At 36.0% G+C, this 22,472-nt stretch overlaps 4 protein-coding genes across 9 annotated transcripts; 2 read left to right on the top strand and 2 right to left on the bottom strand.

The window, feature by feature from the left end:
• Positions 1–1,188: 1,188 nt before the first annotated feature.
• LOC114301089 (tubby-like F-box protein 8) lies at positions 1,189–7,075 on the bottom strand. Of its 5 annotated transcripts, none has more exons than XM_028246001.2 (5): positions 6,937–7,075; positions 5,461–5,903; positions 5,250–5,337; positions 3,449–3,581; positions 1,189–2,134 (listed from the first exon to the last, which is right to left on the bottom strand). In XM_028246001.2, exons 2-5 carry the CDS (start codon positions 5,806–5,808, stop codon positions 1,426–1,428), a joined length of 1,278 nt encoding a protein of 425 aa, XP_028101802.2. In that variant the 5' UTR covers positions 5,809–5,903; positions 6,937–7,075; the 3' UTR covers positions 1,189–1,425. The 5 variants fall into 5 exon arrangements, with proteins under 5 accessions (XP_028101802.2, XP_028101815.2, XP_028101810.2 ...); XM_028246014.2 differs by having other exon boundaries at positions 5,461–5,823; XM_028246009.2 differs by having other exon boundaries at positions 6,844–7,055.
• Positions 7,076–7,511: 436 nt separating this feature from the next.
• LOC114287745 (uncharacterized) lies at positions 7,512–11,181 on the top strand. Of its 2 annotated transcripts, none has more exons than XM_082921358.1 (4): positions 7,512–7,644; positions 8,679–9,475; positions 9,576–9,710; positions 9,803–11,180. In XM_082921358.1, exons 1-4 carry the CDS (start codon positions 7,635–7,637, stop codon positions 11,144–11,146), a joined length of 2,286 nt encoding a protein of 761 aa, XP_082777484.1. In that variant the 5' UTR covers positions 7,512–7,634; the 3' UTR covers positions 11,147–11,180. The 2 variants fall into 2 exon arrangements, with proteins under 2 accessions (XP_082777484.1, XP_082777483.1); XM_082921357.1 differs by lacking the exon at positions 7,512–7,644 and adding an exon at positions 8,387–8,599 and having other exon boundaries at positions 9,803–11,181.
• LOC114287747 (uncharacterized) lies at positions 11,160–12,613 on the top strand. Its single transcript, XM_082921361.1, has 5 exons — positions 11,160–11,298; positions 11,527–11,628; positions 11,725–11,943; positions 12,057–12,184; positions 12,270–12,613. Exons 1-5 carry the CDS (start codon positions 11,197–11,199, stop codon positions 12,307–12,309), a joined length of 591 nt encoding a protein of 196 aa, XP_082777487.1. The 5' UTR covers positions 11,160–11,196; the 3' UTR covers positions 12,310–12,613.
• Positions 12,614–13,505: 892 nt separating this feature from the next.
• Positions 13,506–16,613, bottom strand: LOC145821190 (uncharacterized). The gene is made up of 4 exons (XM_082917729.1): positions 16,473–16,613; positions 15,155–16,261; positions 14,471–14,867; positions 13,506–14,345 (listed from the first exon to the last, which is right to left on the bottom strand). Exons 2-4 carry the CDS (start codon positions 16,257–16,259, stop codon positions 13,682–13,684), a joined length of 2,166 nt encoding a protein of 721 aa, XP_082773855.1. The 5' UTR covers positions 16,260–16,261; positions 16,473–16,613; the 3' UTR covers positions 13,506–13,681.
• Between the last annotated feature and the right edge of the window lie 5,859 nt (positions 16,614–22,472).

Genomic DNA, 22,472 nt, shown 5'->3' with positions numbered 1-22,472 from the left:
ACCCCTGGCTCGGTTAACATGCCTTGCAGTGCTCACTTCTCTAAGTCTGTCATTGCCGTGGTGCTCCATGGCTCAACAACTGGTAGCATTTTTTAAAGCTGCAACCTTTGCACCTTGTGGAGATGATCAAGACACGTTCACCGGTGTTGCTGTATGGCTGAGCCAGTGGCTTGCTAGCAAACATCTAGGTGAGTGCTCAATTATTCTCTGTATATCATTGCTACTTTGTTAGTACAGATTTTAGATCTGTTAGGGGAGACTTCTATGTAGAGTTTTTTTGAATATGTTGACTTCTTGGTGATGAACACCAACAGCTATCCACCAAGATGTTGTACAAAGTCCTTCGTCATCTAAAGCTGGACATAGATGGCTGAGGTTTTACCCTTTTCAATGTTCTGCTATGTTCCCTTTTCATATCGTAGCCTGCTTGTCATATTAAGCGGAATGCAAGGGTATTGTCGGTAATTTGCTCTTCTGATACTTGTGTGCTAACATTTAGAACAGCTCAAGGAGTGCTTAAGCATATGTCATACGGCTCTGAATCCATGGCAGCCTGACTTGACTATCCTTGAGCATATGTCGTACTTGACTATCCTTGAGCATATGTCTGAATCCACAGCAGACTGACTTGACTAAGAAAACGTTTTCGTTGTTAAAAGAGATATCCTGTCAAGCTTTAAGCCATGAAATGCATAAGAGCTGACTTTCAAGCCCAAAGTTGGTTTCAACCAAACTGAAATGGCTTGCACTGATTGGTGAGCGACTGTTTCAAGCCGACTTTTGGCTCAAATATTGTTTTTCAATGACTAATCCTTGATGACTAAACCATGTAGATCTCTATTCATGCTATTGAGTAACAAGGATGGCTAAGAGTGCTAACAAAACCAAATATTCTGATAGAGACTACAAATTAATTCGTTCCACTTAAGCTCGTAGGTAGCAATTCAGTATGTATGATCACTACTCCAGTTACATCTGTAGCAATGCAACAACTAGTATCAAAATGCACCATCACCATTCAAATTACAGTTTGTAGTGAAGCAACAATGATAAAGTACCATCAGAAAACCGCCACTGCTCAAATCAAAGGTGCAGATGACACTAACAAACAGACAATTGCACTTTTTTGAAGTTTCAATATTCAATTAAACACATGAAGAACATTTAAAGATACAATACAGGACATTACAACTGAACCCTTCAAGCAAACTAACTCAAGGAACAAAAGAGAAAAAACAACATACATAGAAAAAAAGAAAAAGAAAAAGAAAAAAAACACCCTCCCTTTCCAACGTGCAAAGATTTTTTTTCCAGCACATCCCAGTCTGAACACTGAGTTATACACTGATTGCATACAAACTCCCCACCCTATGTAAAACTAGAAAAAGGAAAACCATGATCAACTAAATGTCCTATTTCTTTCTTCTATTCACATGCCAGTTTGGTGTCAAAGCTGCTCAAACAGATGGCAAAAGCCTGAAATGCAGATAGTGGGTAGCGATAATCCATGGTAAACATATCTTTGCCAACCTTACCAAACTGCAAGATAATCTTGTCATGATCAGATTGGACACGCTGAGATGGCGTTGGTGCACCGGCGGCGGGTTGTGTTGCAGCGATCAGTTGGAAATTCTTGACAGATGCAACGGTTACCCTCCCTCGGAAGTTGAGGCACCAACACTGTAACTGCTCATGCCATCTTGGTGCCTTATTTCGAAGAACCAATGGTCTAGCCTTTCCCTCGTCCCCCTCCTCGTGTGGGCCAATGATGTCCGAAAACCGGGAGCTGCTGAACTCGGTTGAGTTGTCAATTGATTTTGAGAATGAGATCCTCCTAAATGAGTCTTCAAGGGAGCGAGGAAGGAGCTCAGGTTGACCTGGGACGGTGCCACCTGGGTCAAGGGCTGAAGTAGGGATTGAATGTATGACACAATGCATCCTGCGTGGGCCCCTTGTGCCTAGCACATTTAATTCATACTTGACTTGGGCAATGTTGTAGCTACGTGTAGGGACTTTAGGAGAAACTTTTTTTGAGTAGAACCGTCGGCTTGTACGACCAGGCGGGGAAATATGAGGACTCTTGTATGGTGGTTGCGTGTCATAAATAATGAACTTTGTGCCAAGGAAATTTGACCTGTTGCAAGGGAAAGATATCAATCTGAAAGCCATATATGAACCAAAAATGTGCAACTTTAAATAAAAAATATCTAATTTAAGATTTATATGTAGAACTTTGGGAATAAGTCTCAGTCGAACTAGGTTGTCTTGTCATCCACTGGCATATCTCTTATATATTGCTCTAAACAAAAAATAGAATTGTAACAACTAAAAGGATACAAATACTAATAAATTGTCTACACATATTTATATTGAAGAACACAATAAAGCAGCTATTTAATTTACACATTTGAAAATCTAGCACTCTGCAATAAAGGAATATACCAAATCTCATCTTCAAAACCTTAAACATAAAATAGAAAATTGCTATATGGCATATATAATAATATCAAGATTCATACTTCCAATGCCTCGTGAAAGTACCATCTCTTCAACTTAAAAGAACTGTTTTTTTAAGCTAAAAAATCTGAAGCTAACTCTTCAGGAAAATAAAATGAGGATGATCAAGTTTAGCTTTTGAGTAACTTTGTATGAATATCTTCACATAGGATTAACCCCCACACCTGCGCTATATGGATGCCAACACAGTTTAATTATCTCCCATCTACATATTTCTTAAGAACTACGAGCTCAGCAGTAGTAACAGAATTTGAGTACTGACTAAAACAAGTATTGGCTTAAATTTTAGGAACACAATCCACTAGTAAGTACAACTGTGTTTTTGTGTGTTCAATTGCGTTCCCATATATTATATTACATATTAAAAAAATATGAAAACATTATTAACTAGATAATGAGACTGTTTGTTACAGCTTTTGAGGGGTGATTATAGCTTATTTTGACTTGAGTGTTTGTGTCAGACTATTTGGTGCAACTTCTGCTTATAGCTTATTAGGCAGAAATATCTTAAATAAGTTGAAAAAAACTTGGGATAGGGGTGCTTTTAGCTTTTGTTTTCTGATTATCAGTTTTTAACTTAAAAAATCTCCACCAAATAGGGCCAATATTATTTAAGCATAACAGAATTAAGTAGGTTGCTAGAAAAGGGAGTTAGGAATCAAATGTTGAATTTCAATCCAAGATAGGACATCAAGAAAAGCAAGGGGGATGGAAGAGGCAGACATGTATAACTGAGGCCACATCAAATGAGTTCACAATATTTTCCGGCAGGAATCAATTTCAGCATGTTCTCTCATTCCATTGCCTAAAATGTATTGGAGCTGAAAAACATATTCAACTTCTTAAGTTGTCATCCATAAAGGGATGCTCCAAAATTAAGACTTTAGCACCTCAAGAATGAACAGTGTAAGTTCAAAAATCGTACTCTTACCTCAGTTTTCCTATGTAAGTGCTGCTTGATCTTGATATGTTATCTGCATCCATGGAGATCACATACTCCGTGCAAGTAGTTCGCCGATTCCGTTTTGCAGAAAGAAGAAATTTTCCATTTTCAACAAGCAACGCTGCAAAAGCAAAAGCAAAATATTGAATCACAGCTGAACAACTAGATTAACCTTAAATGGACTTGTGCTAATGACAGCTCAACGTTACTAAATCATCACCTAACTACAATGTAGTACATTAAGGTAATTCAAAACTTGTTTTTTGTTTGGCATACTCAAGGCACTTTCAATCCATCTGTAGATAATATGCAAAATTGAATAAATAAAATTGGTAGTGGCAACAGTTAAGGACACTTCATACCCAAACAGAGAAAATTGATCAACTAGGTACACAAGCTAATGCTTGGGAAACCATCCACTAGACCAACAAAACACTCACTCAAGCCCAACTGGCAGTTTAGGAGGAACAAACTTAATGGTGCTTCGCACAAACTCTGCAGAGTTTCCAAATATGAATCTAGGTTTCATATAAATTCAGATGCAATGTGATTTCATCAAACCATGGAGAGGTGGAGTAGGAAAAGAAAGGGTTTCACCAATACTCTGACAGCAGCAAACTAATTTAAATGAGGCCAGACGCCAAAGATATGAACATTGTTTCATCCTGGTGTCATTTAACACCCTGATTAAGCCTTCAACCTAGTATTATGATGATGAGTTTTGTCCGTCCCCAGTTTTGTGGTGTGGGATCAAGTCACGGGAATCAACCTCTTCACAGAGAAGTGGGGGTCTGGTTGCCTTCCTACTATCTTTCACAGACCCTGGTTACAATCAGAAGCCTTGTGCACTGGGTTTGACCGATGACCTTTTAATCTCTTTTTCCCACTTTTTCTCTTTTATGTAGACAAGTTTTATTTATGAAACAAACATGATCTCCTTCAGTAACTTAATAATCTAAAAACTGAAAGATAAATATAAAGACAGTAAGAGTGCATCAAAAGTTCTAGCCTTCTAGGTGCAAACAGAGATTCCAGGATTTCCAGAAACCAAAGACAGATTCAGAACAACAATGCCAAGCTTCTCGTCCCACTGGACTGGAAAACAAGTTTTCTCACATATCAGATAAGGCAACTAGTTTAATAAACATGATCTCCTTCAGTAAATTAGTAATCTAAAAACTGGAAGATAAATATAAAGACAGTAAGAATGCATTCAAAAGTTCTAGGTGTAAACATAGATTCCAGAATTTCCAGAAGCTGAAGGCAGATTCAGAACAACAATGCCAAGATTCTCGTCCCACTGGACTGGAAAACAAGTTTTGTCCCACATATCAGATAAGTCAACTAGTTTTAGGCTAATGGGGGAGGGTATGTTTCAGAATTAATGCTCAAGACCAAAAAGATCTGTGAAATGCATATACCACATTGACACAGCAGTAGTAAACTCAGTTCACCAATCCTAACTAAAGCAAGCATTATGAAATTACGAACCAAATGGTTATGCTTTTGCCCCAATTCAATATTCATCATTAAGACCTTGTTTGGGAACTCATGTTTTTAGTCAAAAAACCACTACAAAAAGTCAACCCATCTTCTCCACTTTTTAGCACGTCTTTTTGCAAGAAGTCAAAAAAGCCAACTCCCAAACAACCCCTAAATAAAGAAAAATCCCAGGGAAGCATATTACATGCAATTTAAGATGACTATTTATCTCCACAGGACAGGTCACAAGAGACAAATGAAAGGTCACAAGCTAGTAGCACGTAAATGGTTAAAAACCTGATCTTACCAGGGCTAAGGCAAAGGAAAAGGTGGTAAATTAGATTAGCTTTGTCTCTCTTAATGAAGCACTGAATGGTTCCATCTCGATGTCCTGGCTGTAAAAAGAAATGAATCGGAAATGTAAATGACCATGCAGCTATGAGAGAAACTTTATTCATTTTTAAGAAAAATTTATTAATACAATTATGAAAAGCAAGACAATAAAACAGAAAACCCACCTGCTTCAGGGAGACTGGAAAGGTAATCTTCCCTGAAAATTCAAGGCTTTGGACAATTTCTTTGCACATTTCTCTCCATGACCTGCACACAGCAGCACATGCAACAACGTGCTTGCGAGCAGGCCATGTATTCTCACTTGCCTCCAGCCTCTTAATCACATCACGAAGAAGTTCTGGTGGGAGGCTAGCCCAACAGCTATTCTGGATGACAAAAGGCTGGTCATGCAACCCATGGACGGCACCATGAGATTTCCCCCTGATATGCCCAGGCAGCCTCACCTCAAAACTCCGTCTTGATAAGCTCCCAAAGCCATCCCTTACATCACGGACTACGCTGCGGAATGACATTTACTCTGTTGACACCTACCAGAATGTTTATAGATAGCTTTATCCAATATGTTTGCATAAATTATATATTCAACAACATTTGTCAGCATATATACCTGCATAACAATAAATGATTTAGTTCAAAAAAAAATCTACAAAACTTAATAACCATATAAAAAATATAAAAAATAAAGAAAAAATAAAAGAAAAAAAGGAGAGACACAGATTGATGAGGGAAAAAGCACAAAGCAAGAAAAGAAGATTCCTGTAAAAGTAAACCTCACATCACATGGACCAAAAAGTAGCCTAAAATATTAGACAAAGTATCCACATCTCTTAAACCTTGTTTGGAAACTGCAATGCTGTTAATCCAACACATAATTCTTATTTGTCCAAAAAAAATTGAAAAAATAAATAAAGGAAGACAATTTAAGGAACATTAGGTTACAATTACAAGTAGTCATTTCCCACAAAGCTAAGAGAGTAAAATTTTCCTGAGCCAATAGTTATTCACGCATACCCAAAAACAAAAAAGTAAAGAGAGGTGAAATAAATAAAAAGAAAGGGAAGCAAGATTGGGGGTTCTGATTTGGAAAAAAAAACAAAATTGGTAATACCCCATTTGAAATTTGATACAAGCAGTGAAGCATAATTCAAGTGGGAAGGAGGAACCTACTTATCTGAAGACGACATAAATAAATTTAACATATATATATATATATATGTATATATAAGCAAGTGAAGTGGTCAGAAATTCATTTTTACTCGCTAGCCACCTTCAGAGTCAACTGGAAGAGACCCAGATATAGAATCAAAAACCCTAAATAACAAAGAACAAGCTAACCCATGTACAACCCAAAATCCATGAATTTGACAATCAGAACACACAACGTACATTTATACTGAAATATACCCAGAAAGTTAACCAAAAAATTCCCTGAATTTCACAATCACAAAATAAAGCATACACATAGAATCACCAGAGCTCAAAAGACTCAAATTTGGAACCATTTTCGGATATAATCACGAGAAAATTAATAAAGTAAAGAACCAAACCAGATTATTCTTCAGCACACAGAAATTTTTACACAATTACATAGATGAAGCTAACAATTCGAGAAGAGAGAGAAGAGATCAGTAAGAACATGCCTCAATTTCTCTCAGACCTTCCAAATTTATCTCTCCCCACAAAAAGCCCCAAGTCCTCTCTCTCTCCTCTCCGTATACCAAATCCGCTCCATGGACTAACATTTAAAAAAGGATTCTTTAAAGAAGAAATTGATCAATTGTAAAATTTTAAATAAATTTTGTATAACAAAATTAGATAATGGTATTTTTAAAAATATTATTAATGGAATTTTTTTTAGGGCGACGCACCAATAAATCCCAAATATGTATCTTATGTTCCATTTAGTCCTATCTTTTATCTTATGTTCCAATTAGTCCTAACATAATGTTATTGACAACTAAACCCGCCTCAATGTAATGTTTACACGTTTTAGTAAGGGTAATTAAGTAAACCCCCAACGGCGTAATGACTGGAATGCCCCAAACCTGTCTTCTGTAGAAATTGGTTTCCCTCCAAACAAACCCGTAATCGAAGAGTCGTGTATGGAAGGTTGAACAGTTCTCCGATGTTAATGGCGGCATGTCAGGCATTGCAGTTGCAGAATGTTGCTTGACGATGTGAATTCCAGGTCAACAGAATAGCATTTTGTGTTTTACCGTAATCCCCATCAAATACGAAAACCCCTTCGCTGTTGATACATCAAACCCTGCGATGTAGTTGCTTGTGACACTTCTGTGCTTCGAAATAGCGAGCGGAAAGTCCTCGTAGGCGCCCGACAATGGTTCCAGGTACGTTAAGCGCCTCTGTACGTAAACCCTTGATTTCATTTACATTACGAAGTTGTGGTGTTATGGGTGACATATTATGGGAAGTGGTTAATGTTGTGGGATTTGTGAAATACATGAAATTGTTAAAAATGTACGCTGAACTAGTGTTGTTTTTTGGGTGCGATTTTGAGAAATTCATGCGTCTTCTCGGAAAGTAGGTTGTCAATGTTCTTGTCCTGTTAAGTTGGGTGTTTTTTTGTGATTTTGTCGTAATGTTACTGCGTTGAATGTAAATGAGATGGTAATGCAATTTTATTATCAAGTGTGTACTGGGTTTCCCTGAATTTGGTTGGGGGGGGATAGGGGGGTTGAGGGGAACATGGTTTACCTATTTGTTTGTTGGTGTATACTATCTTAACATGTGGGGGTGTGTGTATTTTTTTCCTGGGGTTTTTACATCGAAGCAAAGTATAATGTTGTGCAAGAATCATGTCGGTGATGTAATCACAAATTTCAAATCGGGGCCCCTTTTTATTTTTTGTTTACGTTTTGCTGCCCAATGCGTAGTCGTAATCATGTTATGTAGCGTGTTTGATGTTGTGAAAATCATATTGAAGTGACGCATTTGTAATGTTCTTCAATCCATTGACATAATCTACGTAGCGTCACTTTAATTGTTGGATGTTATTGTTGAAATGCATAGCTACAGCTCGTTGCATTTGTACAAAATTTAGTACAGAACAATATAATTAGTTAGTTGGGAAGTGATAGTGGTTAGTACTGCATATAATGCATGCAGTATGTACTTGTTGCCTAGTGCGCGATGAGATGAAAATCAGAGTTTGCCTGTGTGATGTTAACGTTTGAGTTCAGATTTTAATTTGATGGCATGACATGGGGCATAAAAGTTGGTGTTCTTCTGGTAAATTGCCTGATGCCGGAACATGTGGTGGTGTAAAAGATTCAGTTTTTCATGGTAATGCAGCATGACATTTTATGTTTTGTGTTGGGAGTTTTAATTTGTTTCTTCTGATTTGAATGTAAAACATGTTCAGGTAGCAGTGGCAGTAGGACTGGTAAACGGAAAATTGGCTTGAGGTCACCACACACATCGACAAGGCAACCCAGTAAACGACAAGCAAAGCTCCCTTTCAAGAAACAGAAAGGGCCGGGTGATCTTGTTCAGAGAGCTGATGTTGATACGTCGAAATTAATGTACCGTTCAAACATATCCGGGCTGATTAGCACAGTTCTGGAACTCGAATTACGCGATGCCCACGTCAGACAGTTGCAGAGAACGCCATTCTGGCTGATGATTGATGCTATTCGGGCTAACGAGCTGGATCCTAAAATGTTCAAAAAATGTGATGCGACGGTATGTCGGATAATACAAACTTACAACCCTGAAGATGAGAAATTCCACATCGGTGGAGCTAAGTTACCATTGCGCAACAACGACATCAGGTTGATCTTTGGGGTACAATGTGGGAGGGAGAAATTGGATATGACACAGGGTGGGAAAGGGCCGTCTGATTTCATGCAAAGACGCTGCGCAAATGTTACCCGAATTTCCTCAAAACTAATAAAGGACTTGCTGGGAGAAGCCATCTGTGGTCATACGGAGCGTGACGAAGAAGATGTGGCGAAATTGTTGTGTCTTTATGTGTGCGCCAAGTTATTTTTCGCAACAACCGGCGAGCATATAGGTTGGGCATTTGTCCGTGTGATTGACAAACTAGACACGTTGCAGCACTATGACTGGAGTGCAACAATAAGAAACACATTGATTGGGTCACTAAATGAGATGCACAATAAGCCAGAGAAGGTCACTGGTTGCGTAGTAGCATTGCTGGTACGTATGTTTTTTCCTTGTTTGGTGGTTCAAATTCAGCGGTAAAACATATAACCCATTTCAGTGTTAATTGAACGGATGTTTCATGGTCTAATTTCAGTTCCTTATTTGTGAGCATTCAAACATCGTCGCTCCGGAACGACCCGACGTGACACCACGTTTTTGTAGAAGGAACATTGCAGCCGCTGTGGGGAAACTAAGAGTAATAAATTTGTCGTCAGAAGGTTGCTTTAAGGTATGCAATTAGAACCCTTTTAATTGTTTTGCAAATTTTTTCAATACCAAAACATTGAAATTGTGCTACGTTTTGCTGAGAACTTTCATTAGGTCCAGTGTGGCAAACTTGTTGGGACGATTAATGAATGTCATATTCTGAAGGTGCCTGCTGCTGCTATTGAACCAAAAGAATGTAGTAGAATTAGGGTGGATGTGGAACCGCCTGGAGTGTGCGATGAACGCAGGGCTGTGATTGAGACAGATGATGTTGGCAGCGTGGAGCCGAGCTTCAATTGTTGGCAGCCGGCCAAAAAAACAAAGGGTGACATGAAAATAGAGGGGGCCAATGACTATGACAATAAAAATACTGGAACACCGACCAGCAAAGAAAAAGTAGCTGGGAAGCTGGTGTCACGTGGAGAGGTTTGGCCGGTATTGTTCCCAGATCTTCTGGAACTGTCCAGCACTCCAGACGGTGAAGACGTGGGTGAGGAACAAAGAGGGGTGCGCGATGAGCTGATAACTTGTAAAGCAAGAATTACTGAATTAGAGAGTGAGATCAATATGAAAGATGTACAGATATGTGAACTGGAACAGCGTGTGGAAACACTGGAAAAACTGCTCGGGCGGCATGCTGGTAATTTGTTTGCAAACTTAAATACTGTGATTGTGGATAAGGATGCAGAAATTGCACGGCTCACCAAGCAGGTTGATCGATTGGACAAAAAAGTAAGCAATTTGGAAGATAGTCTTGATGACCTTGAGGTTCACGAGGTCACACAATTAGCTGTGAATGCTGGATCCAATCAGCGAACACCAAGTAATAGTCTGTCAGGCAAAGTGAGTGGGTCTGCCAATGTGACGAGTTGCGAAAGTGCGCAGCGGCCTGCATGTCGTAGAGGCCAACCCGAAGACGTGCGGATCAACGAATTACAACTTGTTGACAATGACCCTGGGATTGAAGATTTGACAGATGACTTTGCAGATGGGATTGTACGTACAACTGTGGCAAGGGGAGAGGGTAGCTGCAGCCCCATAAATGCACAGACAGTAGCTGATGGCAATGTAAAGGATGGCGCAGCTGTCGTTGTTGTAGAAGGTCATAGTGAACACACAGCAGGTGCAGCAAGTTCAGGGCCGAAAATTACATCACTTGTCAAAAGGGTGAAGAACAAGGCAAGACGGGAATTTAGGTTATCAGACTACGAATATCCCGGCATATTTGGGCGTCCACAGGTAAACACCAATGTCAGACTTGGTAAATCAGTTGAACCCGGGGTGATTTACAGTGTTGAGGACGTCGAGGTGGAGCGTAAAACATGGAATGGATTCGGTCTGAATAGGCGGCACACTGTGTGGAACATGGTGAAGGATGAAGACAGGGAACTACTACAAAGGATGTACACTTTAGAGGGGGACGGGTACGTTGTTCGGATGAAATGTTCTATTGTTTAACATGTACAACTTGTAAAACTATGCTCTATGGTGGTTCTTAATTTTGGTGCATGGTGTGCAGGTTAATAGTGTGGGATGGTGGACACAATGGAATACAAGTCCATTTCACGGACATCAAAGATTTGGTGCAGCAGAACTCCATACACGGCAATGTAAGCTGGTTCCGTGTAACGAATCGTACAGTATTTAGTGATTCTTTAATTATTTTTAAAAAACATATGCAAATCTGACCGTTGCTTCCTTTGTGAATTGAGTGATGTGGCAGTCGGAAACGGCAAATGAATTTTAAAACACAGTGAAGAATATGTAAATGGAAATGTAAATTTACAAAGTTGTTATTACTATTGTGGTGGAGTTGTAATGGGTGACATATGTTGCAGGTAATCGATGCATACGCTGCAATGTTGACTGAAATGCATAAGATGGTATCTGGAAGGGCAGAATATGTTGGGGCATCGTACATTTACACTAGTGTTTGTTCGGTATGTATCTTCAGTTTTATTTGACTGCCTGAAATCTGGAAAATATTTGCATAATGAAACCTGGTACGCCGATGGTGGTTTTGGACAATTGTGCAGGATATGATGCGAAACAGTAGTGCTGTTTCCCAAGCGAAGTATTTGAATGTTCACATGAAGGCTGCACGAGGTTGCAGATACACAGTAATCCCAATCTACAATGCCAACCATTGGACAGTCATGGCGTGCGATTCAGAAAGTGGGAATTGGAAACATTACAACTCGATGCGGCCAAGACGTGGAGTGCGCGATGAGCACTACAATGAGGCTCTAAAAGTGGTAAGTGCTGTTTACAAATTTCAGTTTACAATGTGCATTATGGGCAGATTGCAATGTGGAAAATGTTAATGTTACTGTGGACAAAACTGCACTGACATGTGAAAAATGGACAGAAACAATGGGTGGCTGATCACCACAACAAATTTGTGAAGCCTCGAGTTACACCTACAGCTGTTGGCGCACAGCTGTTTGATGGCAGTTTTGTATCTGTTGTGGATTGCCCACAACAAGTTCCAGAGTCGTAAGAAATGTTCATTTTATTTTGAGCGTACTGTTTTGATGATGTATCACGTCTGTGACATTGACACCGGTGTTTGTTAGTGCAGGTCGGATTGTGGGATTTTCGTGTGCTTCATAATCAGGTAGTACATTCGTGGTGCAGAAGTGAATACTTCGATGGATGGGCTGACCCCAACTGGGCTACGAGCTGCAATGGTGGAAATGTTCTTAAGTGACCCGGGCAGTGGACTCCGTGGGAGGACATTATAACAAGTTGAGAAGACATTTCCCAGTGCGCAAGTTGCAACAACAGCATTAGGATGTTTTATTCTGTTTTTCCCGTATCGACGTATATAATGTTTTGTTAGTCTGGAAACACATAAAAGTAGGACGCAAAAACTAGTTTCATATACGTTACTTTTTTGGTAATGCAGAAGTGGCAAACGGTTTAATCTTGGGTTAGGATCCAGTATTTTGTGGATATGAATGTTGATATTATTTAGTAAGCTATTCAAATTGTCTCACCTTTTGCATAATAACAGTTTCACAGTGCATTACACTTTTATGTCATGTGAAGTACATTGTTTTTAAATGGCAGATGGGCCTGGGTATGTGAACATGGTGTGATGTATGCAGGAGTTGGGCATGACGAGACTCAGTTTTGTAAACCTGTTTTCCACTACGGGAGTATGCGTGGTTTGATGTATATGGAAGTGGACATGCAACGACTGAGCACGTCAACCACATGGTAAGTATGACACGAGTAAAGATTAATTTCGCATTGCCATCTTAATCAGAATTGTGATGATACCATGTTGAGCATAACATAAAATTACCTTCCTGTTCAATTTATTGTAAGTCATTTGGTAATGGGTACATGTTTTGTGCAATGACAATGGATTGTAAGCAGCCACAGAAACATTAAAAATCCATTGCCGTTCCGGATACAGGTTGGCAGAGTCCACTTTGGGCGAATGTTCTGGTATGATGTGAACAAATTTGTAAACTTAAACGGCACCAATTCCTTATTTCATGTATTCACAGTGTTAATGAAAGCGTCCTTTGAGAATTAAATGGTTGTGTTTCAAAGGAGCAGTGTTAGTGTTCAGTAGTGGGGACCCAAAACGTATGTCCTACTAAACAAATTAAACCAATAACATAAAGTGGATGACTGGTTTCCAAATCTGTTATGATGTCCACAGATTTGAAACAAAAACCGGCACCCACTGACTCTTTTCGTGTGTACACAATGTCATTCAAAACAGATTTGAAAAATAACAACCACTGGCTACTTTCATGGCTGCACAGTGTTAAGCAGAACATATTTCACACTAAAATGGTTGGGTCTTAAAGGTGGAGTGTAATTGTTCAAACATGGGAAATGAAATGGTTGATGGATTACGTTAAAATGTATATCCTACAAAACAAATTAAACCAATAACAGAAAGTGAATGACTGATGTAAAAAAAAAAGGAAATTTTTTAAAAAAACAAAATAACCCAGTTTGTTAACAACCAAATTAAATCATATGGCAGCCCAACTGTAATGGCTCTTTGCATGTCTTCCTATTGTGATTGCCCACTTTTCCGCAACGACCACAACGTATACGTTGCACTACCTCCCCCTTGGACGGAATTCTCTTCCGTTTTGGCCGACCGGGGGGACGCTTGGCCGTCGGCGGAGCTATCAAACATTCAGCTGGGTTAAACAGTGGCCTCCCCACTGTTGGGATGGGGTATATGGTTCCTCTATAAGTAGCTCGAAATGTATCAATGCAAAATGCGGAGTCTATGGCATCGTAGATGTTTCTTCCATTATTACGGAATGCAACCACAACATGGGAACATGGGAACCCGTTGATCTGCCACTGAAAACAAGAACATGTCAGCTTGCTGACATCAACCAACACCGATGGGTGGGAGTGGACCTCATAGACATCATCGTTAGCCTGGCTAACACACCAAGCCCTGCTGTCGTTATACGCTGCCACCAATTTTTTCTCCATTTTCGGAGCTATAACACCGTCCCATTTACTGCATTTAACTCTGCGCTCCGACATGTGCTCCATTATTTGACCCCTTATCATATCGACCAATCTCGTGACGGGGAGATGACGAGCCTCACCAACCCAATTGTTGAAAGATTCCGCAGCATTTGAGCACATCTCCCCATACCGTTGGCCCCTTTTTTAGAAAAAAGAAACCCATTTACAAAGCGTAAATTAAAAAGACCAAAACAAAATATACTGAAAAAAAACAAGTGGGAATTTTTAAATATGCCATAACCCGTTGTGCAGGCCATGAATTACCTGAAATACGCATTAGACCAGTGTTTGGGGTGCAGGTCTTTCATAAAATCTTCAATCACAGCTGGGTTGGCCTTCTTCAATTCCTCCAATTTCTCATTGAAACAAGCAACAGTGGGCGCATATGCACATTCCCGTAACTTTCGCATCAACCCAATTTTGTGTGATGCATTAACATATTTCATTCGATCCCGCAAGTTCATTTGCAGATGCAACAAACAATATGCATGATGCGCTGAAGGGAAAATAATGGGCATAGAGTGTAATAATCCGACGTGGCGGTCAGATATGAAAGTCAATGTTCGCCCACCCCCAACAACTTCTTTCAAATTATGAAGGAACCATTCCCAATTAGCTGAATTCTCGGAATCAACAATAGCAAAGGCTACCGGAAACAATCCTAAGACCAAACATGCAACATAAAAAGTTAGGCATGACAAAACTTATACAACCATCCACGAATAAAAAAGTGCGACACATTTTAAAAAATTTTAAAACGAATAAGCCTGCCACTGTGTGTTACATTCCTATTCAGTTTTATTTGAGGAGACCCTATTTCAATGTTCTCAATTTTTTTTTCCGTTGTTGAATGGGAAAGAAACATTTGAAATGTATAAAAATTTGAAGTATCTATTTACTAGTATGTTCAGCAAATAAGCAGTAATAGGTAAAGTAACACACCATTACCTTGATTGGCGTCTTTAGCAGTAGCTGCGAGCAAATTACCTTTAAATCTACCTTTCAAAAACGTTCCATCCAAAAAAAGCATAGGCCGGCAGTGTTTGAACCCATCTATACAAGCGCGAAATGATATGAAATACCTAACAAAGCTCCCGGTTTTTGGGTCAAACTCAAGATTAATGTAACTATTTGGGTTTTTTTGCATAACAGAATTGCTATACCACCTCAGCTGATCAAAGGACGTAGCGTGATCCCCGTACACCTCGCCCCTAGCTTTCTCAACACCCAACCATGCCACCCGGTAGCTAATATCCAAACCATAATCGTTCTTCAAATCAAACACGACATCAGTGGGGCGCGTCAATGGCTTATCACGCAGTCGGTCTGCAACAACTGTAGACACCAAATCAGACCCCGTACGAGGGTTCCTAGAAGTACGTACAGCAGCCCCACAAGTATGCACACTATCAAACCTCTTAACACATAACACCCCACTTGACGGTAACATCCTCGCATGAACTGACCACGGACAATCTGTTGAAGCCGCAAACTTACACACTACCGTAATTCGCACGGAGTCATTTTTAACATACTTAAATTGAAATCCACGTTCAACAGCATACTTACACAGAACTTCGCGGAATTCAGTTGCTCCACCATCAAAACATTGTCCCACATGGGTAATACCATGCGCCCATTGCGCCGACAGAAACGTCTTCGATTTGTTCGGACAATACATTGGTAACAAATCCATCTGGTCATCCACGAACTCATTCCCGCTAACATGCCGTGACATTCCCCCATCGTCCGCGAAATCCAACACGACACGATTACCACCCACACCAACACTACTTTCCTGAATGACGACCTCAATGTGATTTATCCCGAACGACTTAGCAAGGCACAACATGTTTTGAATGTCGTCGTCGCTATCCACCTTAAACTTCTTATATCCGGGAAAATCAAAAAACAAACACACCGCACCTGGTACCAATCCATCGAACTTCCCACAAATTTCATCAACAATCTTCACATACGACGAATCGTGATTCAACCGAATAAGAACATTAACTAAACCATACGAACAAACCAGCAAAATTCCCCCATCCATACCTGCACACATTTTGAAGAACCCATTACGGCTGCAACATACCCATGAAACAACCATAACAGAACAGTATGTGTGCGTTTGTTTGATTAAACACAGCATTGCAGGAAAATTTTAAAAAAACACCAACGACCCATCCCTCCATTGATAAAACCAGCGCACCCATCCCATAGACAGATCAGAGGAAACTTAAAAAATTCTGGAAAAAAAACACACCTTCACCCAGGGGCTTGAACACAGCAATGCCACCGCAGAAAGCCACCAACTTGAAATATCCAATTACAGTGCGAAGAACAGCAATGGTCTCTGGGGAAGATGATGCCGACCAACGGAAACAAAGCTCTCACCGTATTCTGCCTCCATCAAAAACAATGGTGGAATCAATGTAAATGACGGAAAAACAATGGTAATGAAACCGAAATGGTGGACAACAACAATAAAGAATCAGAAACAATGTCAATCAAAATACATAATAATGAAAGAACCAGTTACAGAGTCAGAACGAAAATAACCGTCTATGAGAAATCGCAAAAATGGTGAAAAAAAAATTAACCAATAAAAATCATCCCCACTAAAACATGTTGATTGCAGAAAATCAGTTGTAATGCATCGTAAATGCTACAGAAAAAATGATGGTCTCTGGGGAAGATGATGCCGACCAACGGAAAGAGACCTCTCACGGTATTCTGCCTCCATGAAAGCAATGGTGGAATCAATGTAAATGAAGGAAAACAATGGTAATGAAACCGAAATGGTGAACGACAACAACAAACACGTTGATTGCAGAAAATCAGTTGTAATGCATCGTAAATGCTAGAGAAAAAATGGTGCTCACCGATTTGGGTGTCCCAGAAACATCCCCACAATAAGTTGAACATTACGAAACTCAATTGAATTCACCAACAACTGTTCAAGGAAATATTCAGGTAAAGGGTATTGACGTAAAAACGCAATGGATTAAATCAAACCCCCCAAAATCAGGATATCAAATAGGACTAAATGGAGCATAGGAAAACATTTAGGACTAAATGGTTCAACATTTCAGGAAATAGGATTTATGGGTAAATTTTCCTTATTAGAACTCATAGTTGACTTGTCCCGTAGACGTGCTATTTTTTTTAAAAATATTTGCCGGTATAATATGTGTTATAAAAATAATTAAATTTAATTTTCAATCAAAATTAAAATTAAAGTATGATTTTAATTATTTATTTTGATAATATTAGCGTTATCGTTGTATAAAAATATTACTTGAATACTAATATATATTAATTTAAGTTAAATTATTTGTGTATTTTGATAATTTTAATTTTATCGTATTATAAAAATGTAATTATCATTTTGATATTAAAAATAAAAGTTAAATTAGAAGAAGAATTAGTACCATAAGATTAAAAATAATTCTAACTATTTAATTTTCTTTTATATTTATTTGAAAAATAAAATTATGTAGAAATAGAAACTATATAAAATTTATTGAAAAAAATTAAATATAAATATATGGGCGAATTACACTAACAGTCTCTATAATTTGGGACTTGTGTCACTTTGGTCAATGACTTTTCAATTGTGACACATTTAACGCTGAATTTTGAATATTATTCCAAATAAGGACAATTGAAGATACTATTGCTCAATTTTAAAGGCAAAGTCGTTAATTTGATAAAATATAAACTAATTTGACAAAAATTGTCACGACCCGCTCCCTGTACCCAAGGGTTAAGTATCGTGATTGCCAGTAACTGACATTACCTCCGGCCAATTCTTAAACAAATAAATAAACGTGAGCGGAAATAATATTTAAGTGAGGGTACTAAAATAATCATTAGAGCTTCTATTTTTATAATAAAATTAATTGATAAAAATGGCCGATATTTACATATAAAATATCATAAAAGTGCTGTGTGTGTCTATTCCGCAGCCCCGCGTCTAAGACTTTCTAAAAATTATTTCTGAATTGTATTGTTTCTTGAAAATTGGTAAATATAAGCACATGACAGAGTGAGAAATATTATGCCAAGAGTACAAGGGACACAAAATAACCATGGATAGTTATGTAACTAAAATATTTAAGATAATTTAGTCTGAACAAATAATCATTTAAGTAGCAAAATTGAGATTATGCAAATAAATAACCATAACCACAGTACCGAACAGAACAGAACAGAACAGAGGTCACATGAATGATAGTCAGAACAGAGATACAGATTCAAGATGTGGCTCGTACGGATTATAGAGGTGGCTTCCACAATAGTGTAGCACTTATCTCCACACAACACTTTACTCCGCACAGAACAGAGGTCAATGGAACTATGACAATAGAGAGCCACAAAGTGACCAAATAGAGCCCGATGGTTATTTAAGTCTCCCAAGGCGTGAGACTCTCGTGATGATACTTATAAAACATAATTGTTTATAAGGTCATAGTCAAATATTCTTTAAAAGTTAAACAAACATATCCATGAGTTTCATTTAAACAAATAGAGTTTAGAAATTAATCCACGTAACTGAAATATTTCTAAAACATAATTTGAATTAATATAATTAATAAAATATAACTTGTATAAAATAAATTATGGTAAGTTAAAACATATGTAAAATATATTATGGTAACTCAAGGTATAATATAACTTACCTTAACTTTAATACCTCATTCTTTTTTTTCATTACCAGAGACGTTCTCAACTTTCATTATTTTTTCCTTCATTTTCTTTGTTTCTTTCCCTCCTCCTTCCTCTCTTTTTTCTTTCCTTTTTTTTTTTTTTTTTTTCCAGTTGATCACCTCCTCCCTATATAGGGACGTAAGAACATTAGCGTGGCGTATCTTCTCCAAATTTGATTAATGAATTATATAAATTTATATTTATCTTACACTTTGACCTAATTTTTTAATATAATTATATAAATAAATTAATCTCTAATTAAATTACACTCTATCGTATACTAACAGAAAATTAATTATTTATTTTATTACTACACCTATTATTATTATTATTATTATTATTATTATTTTGTATTCTTACTTTTATATTTATTTATTTACTATTTTTAACTTTAATTTGGTCCAACTAGTATTATAATTTTATATTTTTATTAATTTGGTCCCAAATAATAATCCCTAATTAATCCTATATTTAATAATCCAATGCCAAATTAGATTCTGTATTTATTATTATTTATTTAATAATATATTATCACATACAACCATAATACTAGTATAAAATTTAAGGGACAACTTAAATTTTCGGGTTGTTACAAAAATAAATGTCAAAAAAAATATTTTTGATTTTTTAAAAATTATTTTTACCCACCAAAGATAAAATTATGTAAAATTGATAAATCTTTTACACATTTATTTATTTTTTTTACCAAATTAGTTTTCATTATGTGTTTGGATGATAATCATGTAATAGGTAGTTGCTAGGCTTTTAATGTGTAATCGATATATTTAATATATAAAATATTTTTAGTTTTGAATTTTTTGATTTAATAGATTGGTTTAATAATGATATCAAAGTTGTAGCCATATTTGACTTTTGAAAAAATAGAAACTAATTTAATGAAAATAAAAACAACAACTCATTACGTGATTATCATCCAAACATCTAATAAAATTAATTTGTTAAAAAAAATAAATATGTAAAAGATTCATCAATTTTACATAATTTTATCATTGGTGGGTAGAAACAATTTTTAAAAATTTAAAAATATTTTTGGCATTTATTTTTGTCAAATTAGTTTATATTTTATCGAATTGACAACTTTACCCTTGAAATTGATTAATAGTATATTCAAATGTCCTTATTTGGAACAAGATTCAAAATTCATGATCAAGTGTGTCACAATTGAAAAGTCATGGACCAAAATGACAGAAGCCCTAAACTATAGAGACCTTTAGTGTAATTCGCCCTAAATATATTGTAATTGGATTATCATATAATGATTTTATATGATATATATTAAATAATAAGATTGAAAAAATAAATACTCTTAATTGAGTTAAAATATTAACTATATAAAATAAATTCAATACTGACTAACCAAGAAAGAATCTCATAACAACATTTAAACCTAAAAATAATAAATAAATAAATCCAAACGAAAGATACATCTTAAAGTATGAGGTGATTAATCATTTGTAATATGATGTCAAAACATATAATAACTTATTGTTCAACAATTTAAAAAGTAACTTAAGTAGTAAATTCAAACTTCAAAAATTCTTCTAAAGTATTATTTTTGTGCAAGTTTTTTTTTTTTTTTTTCCTGTGAGTTGTAATTATATAAAATAATGTAGGAAATTTTGTATAATCAAAGTATAATTCATATAGAATTTGTAGTTAGATTTCATGTAAAACTCAAAACATATGGAAAAGAAGTATTTCTCAAATAGAGTCCAAGTATAATTTAAATTAAGTTTAAATTTGTGTAGAACTCAATATGTAAATGGGAAATGCATGTTACTGTGTTTTTTAAGAAAAAAATAAAAATAAAATAAGTGCTTAGAATATGCTATCTAAGTGCTTAGAATATGTCATCTAAGACCTTCTCCAATGATTACTCAAACCTTTCATCAAATTTAAATTTGATAAAAATTGAGTCCTTTTGTTGCTCCAACAATTGCATCAAATGAGTATCAAATTGAGAATTTCACTTTTTTTGTCATCAAACTGAGGATCAATGTGTATTTTATCAAATCACTGTTCATTACCGTTGCTGGACGTCCCCCGAATGACCATCTTAAGGCAAAACTTTGTAAAAAAATTGCACTGGCCAGTCGACTACCTCAAGACAAAAAAAACAAAAAAACAATTTTTTTTTTTTTTTACATTGGCCAATCCATCGGGTGAATGTTCGGTGTTCTAATAAAGCTCCAAAATTCTCCGTTGGAGCACTTGATATCAAATGAAGCTTTTACTTAATTTTTTACTTAAATTTGATGAAAAAATTGGTGCACCGTTAGAGATGCTCTAAGAAAAGGAAAAACACTACTTTTATATGGTTAACCCGTGTGATGTACGGGCTAAATATATTTGTTTTAAAATATTTTTTTATGAAATTATTTATATTTTTGAATACACAAAACATTTAAAATAATTGTGAAATTGGAGAAAAAAAAAGAAATATTAATTTAAAATTTAAAAAATGATTCTAGTTATTTATTTTAATAATTTTAGTTGTATTGTTTCATAAAAGAGTTACTACTTAAACCAACAAACATACTAATTTAAAATAAATTATTTATGTGTATTTTAATAATTTTAGCTCTATCGTGTCATAACAATGTAATTTACATAAATATATATAATAAATTTCATAAAAATATATCTTTTTAGAGTTAATTACCTAAAAGTCTTATTTACAAATGTCATAGTAGCTCAGGTCCTATTTAAGATTTTTTGAACCAATGCGTCATATTTATTATCAATTTTTCCCAATTGTTAAAACTACGAACATTATCAATTTTGTATAGTAATGTTTCATATAATTGTTTCACTAACTGATGAAAAAAAAAACAGAGCATGAGATTAAACGTTTTTATCATTCTACTTATTGGTTTGATTCAATTATCCAATAAAATTGAGAATATTAACAATTTTTTTTCAGTTTTAAAACTGAGAACATTATCAATTTTTTTTATATTTAAAGTTTTTTTTTTCTTTCCAGTTTTGCACACCAATGTTCCATTATCATGCTCTTTTATAGACACACAATTTTTAGTTTTGCACAAAAAAAAAAAAAAGATTCCAAATTTTCAATTTTCTCTATTTTTTTTAGTTTTTTCAATTTGAAAGTTGATATTTTAAAGTTTTGAAAATCAAAACAAATATCAAATCATCATGTTCTTTTATAAATAATCATAAATGATCAACAATTATTATTTGAAGGACAATTCTGACTATTAAAAATTTAATGGTACTTGAAATCTCAATTAGGACTTAATGAAGTATAAATTCATAAAATAGAACTTGTGTGTAAATATCCCATATTTTTAATATTTAATTTATTTAAAAAGTGAAAAAAGTAGAATAAAATTAATTGGTAAAATAGTTTGAGTAAGTATAATTCTATTAAATGTTGTTTATGGGCAATTTAGATTAAGTACAAATCTTTTAAATATTAATTTTTTTACAAAAAAAATGGTAAGGGTATATTGATCTGAAATTTGAATTAAAAAGAAAAAAGAAAAAAAGGGAGATGTGTTACATAGGAAGG

This window comes from Camellia sinensis, chromosome 3 (genome assembly GCF_055761805.1).
Source record: "Camellia sinensis isolate YWXY chromosome 3, ASM5576180v1, whole genome shotgun sequence".
Classification (NCBI taxonomy): domain Eukaryota; kingdom Viridiplantae; phylum Streptophyta; class Magnoliopsida; order Ericales; family Theaceae; genus Camellia; species Camellia sinensis.
Note: the sequence above shows the minus strand (reverse complement) of the source record. Positions and strands in the feature narration are given on the sequence as shown.

Excerpts from the sequence above, each read along its gene's own strand:
- LOC114301089 (XM_028246001.2), bottom strand. The coding sequence starts at position 5,808 with ATGTCATTCCGCAGCGTAGTCCGTGATGTAAGGGATGGCTTTGGGAGC. Across the intron at positions 3,582-5,249 it reads TTTCCTTTGCCTTAGCCCTG|CGTTGCTTGTTGAAAATGGA; the intron begins GTAAGATCAGGT and ends TTGCTTTTGCAG. Across the intron at positions 2,135-3,448 it reads ACTTACATAGGAAAACTGAG|GTCAAATTTCCTTGGCACAA; the intron begins GTAAGAGTACGA and ends CCCTTGCAACAG.
- LOC145821190 (XM_082917729.1), bottom strand. The coding sequence starts at position 16,259 with ATGGATGGGGGAATTTTGCTGGTTTGTTCGTATGGTTTAGTTAATGTT. Across the intron at positions 14,868-15,154 it reads TGCTAAAGACGCCAATCAAG|GATTGTTTCCGGTAGCCTTT; the intron begins GTAATGGTGTGT and ends GTTTGGTCTTAG. Across the intron at positions 14,346-14,470 it reads TGGTCTAATGCGTATTTCAG|GGGCCAACGGTATGGGGAGA; the intron begins GTAATTCATGGC and ends TTTCTAAAAAAG.
- LOC114287745 (XM_082921357.1), top strand. The coding sequence starts at position 8,518 with ATGGGGCATAAAAGTTGGTGTTCTTCTGGTAAATTGCCTGATGCCGGA. Across the intron at positions 8,600-8,678 it reads AAAAGATTCAGTTTTTCATG|GTAGCAGTGGCAGTAGGACT; the intron begins GTAATGCAGCAT and ends AAACATGTTCAG. Across the intron at positions 9,711-9,802 it reads CGTCAGAAGGTTGCTTTAAG|GTCCAGTGTGGCAAACTTGT; the intron begins GTATGCAATTAG and ends AACTTTCATTAG.
- LOC114287747 (XM_082921361.1), top strand. The coding sequence starts at position 11,197 with ATGGTGTGCAGGTTAATAGTGTGGGATGGTGGACACAATGGAATACAA. Across the intron at positions 11,629-11,724 it reads TTTACACTAGTGTTTGTTCG|GATATGATGCGAAACAGTAG; the intron begins GTATGTATCTTC and ends ACAATTGTGCAG. Across the intron at positions 12,185-12,269 it reads CCACAACAAGTTCCAGAGTC|GTCGGATTGTGGGATTTTCG; the intron begins GTAAGAAATGTT and ends TTGTTAGTGCAG.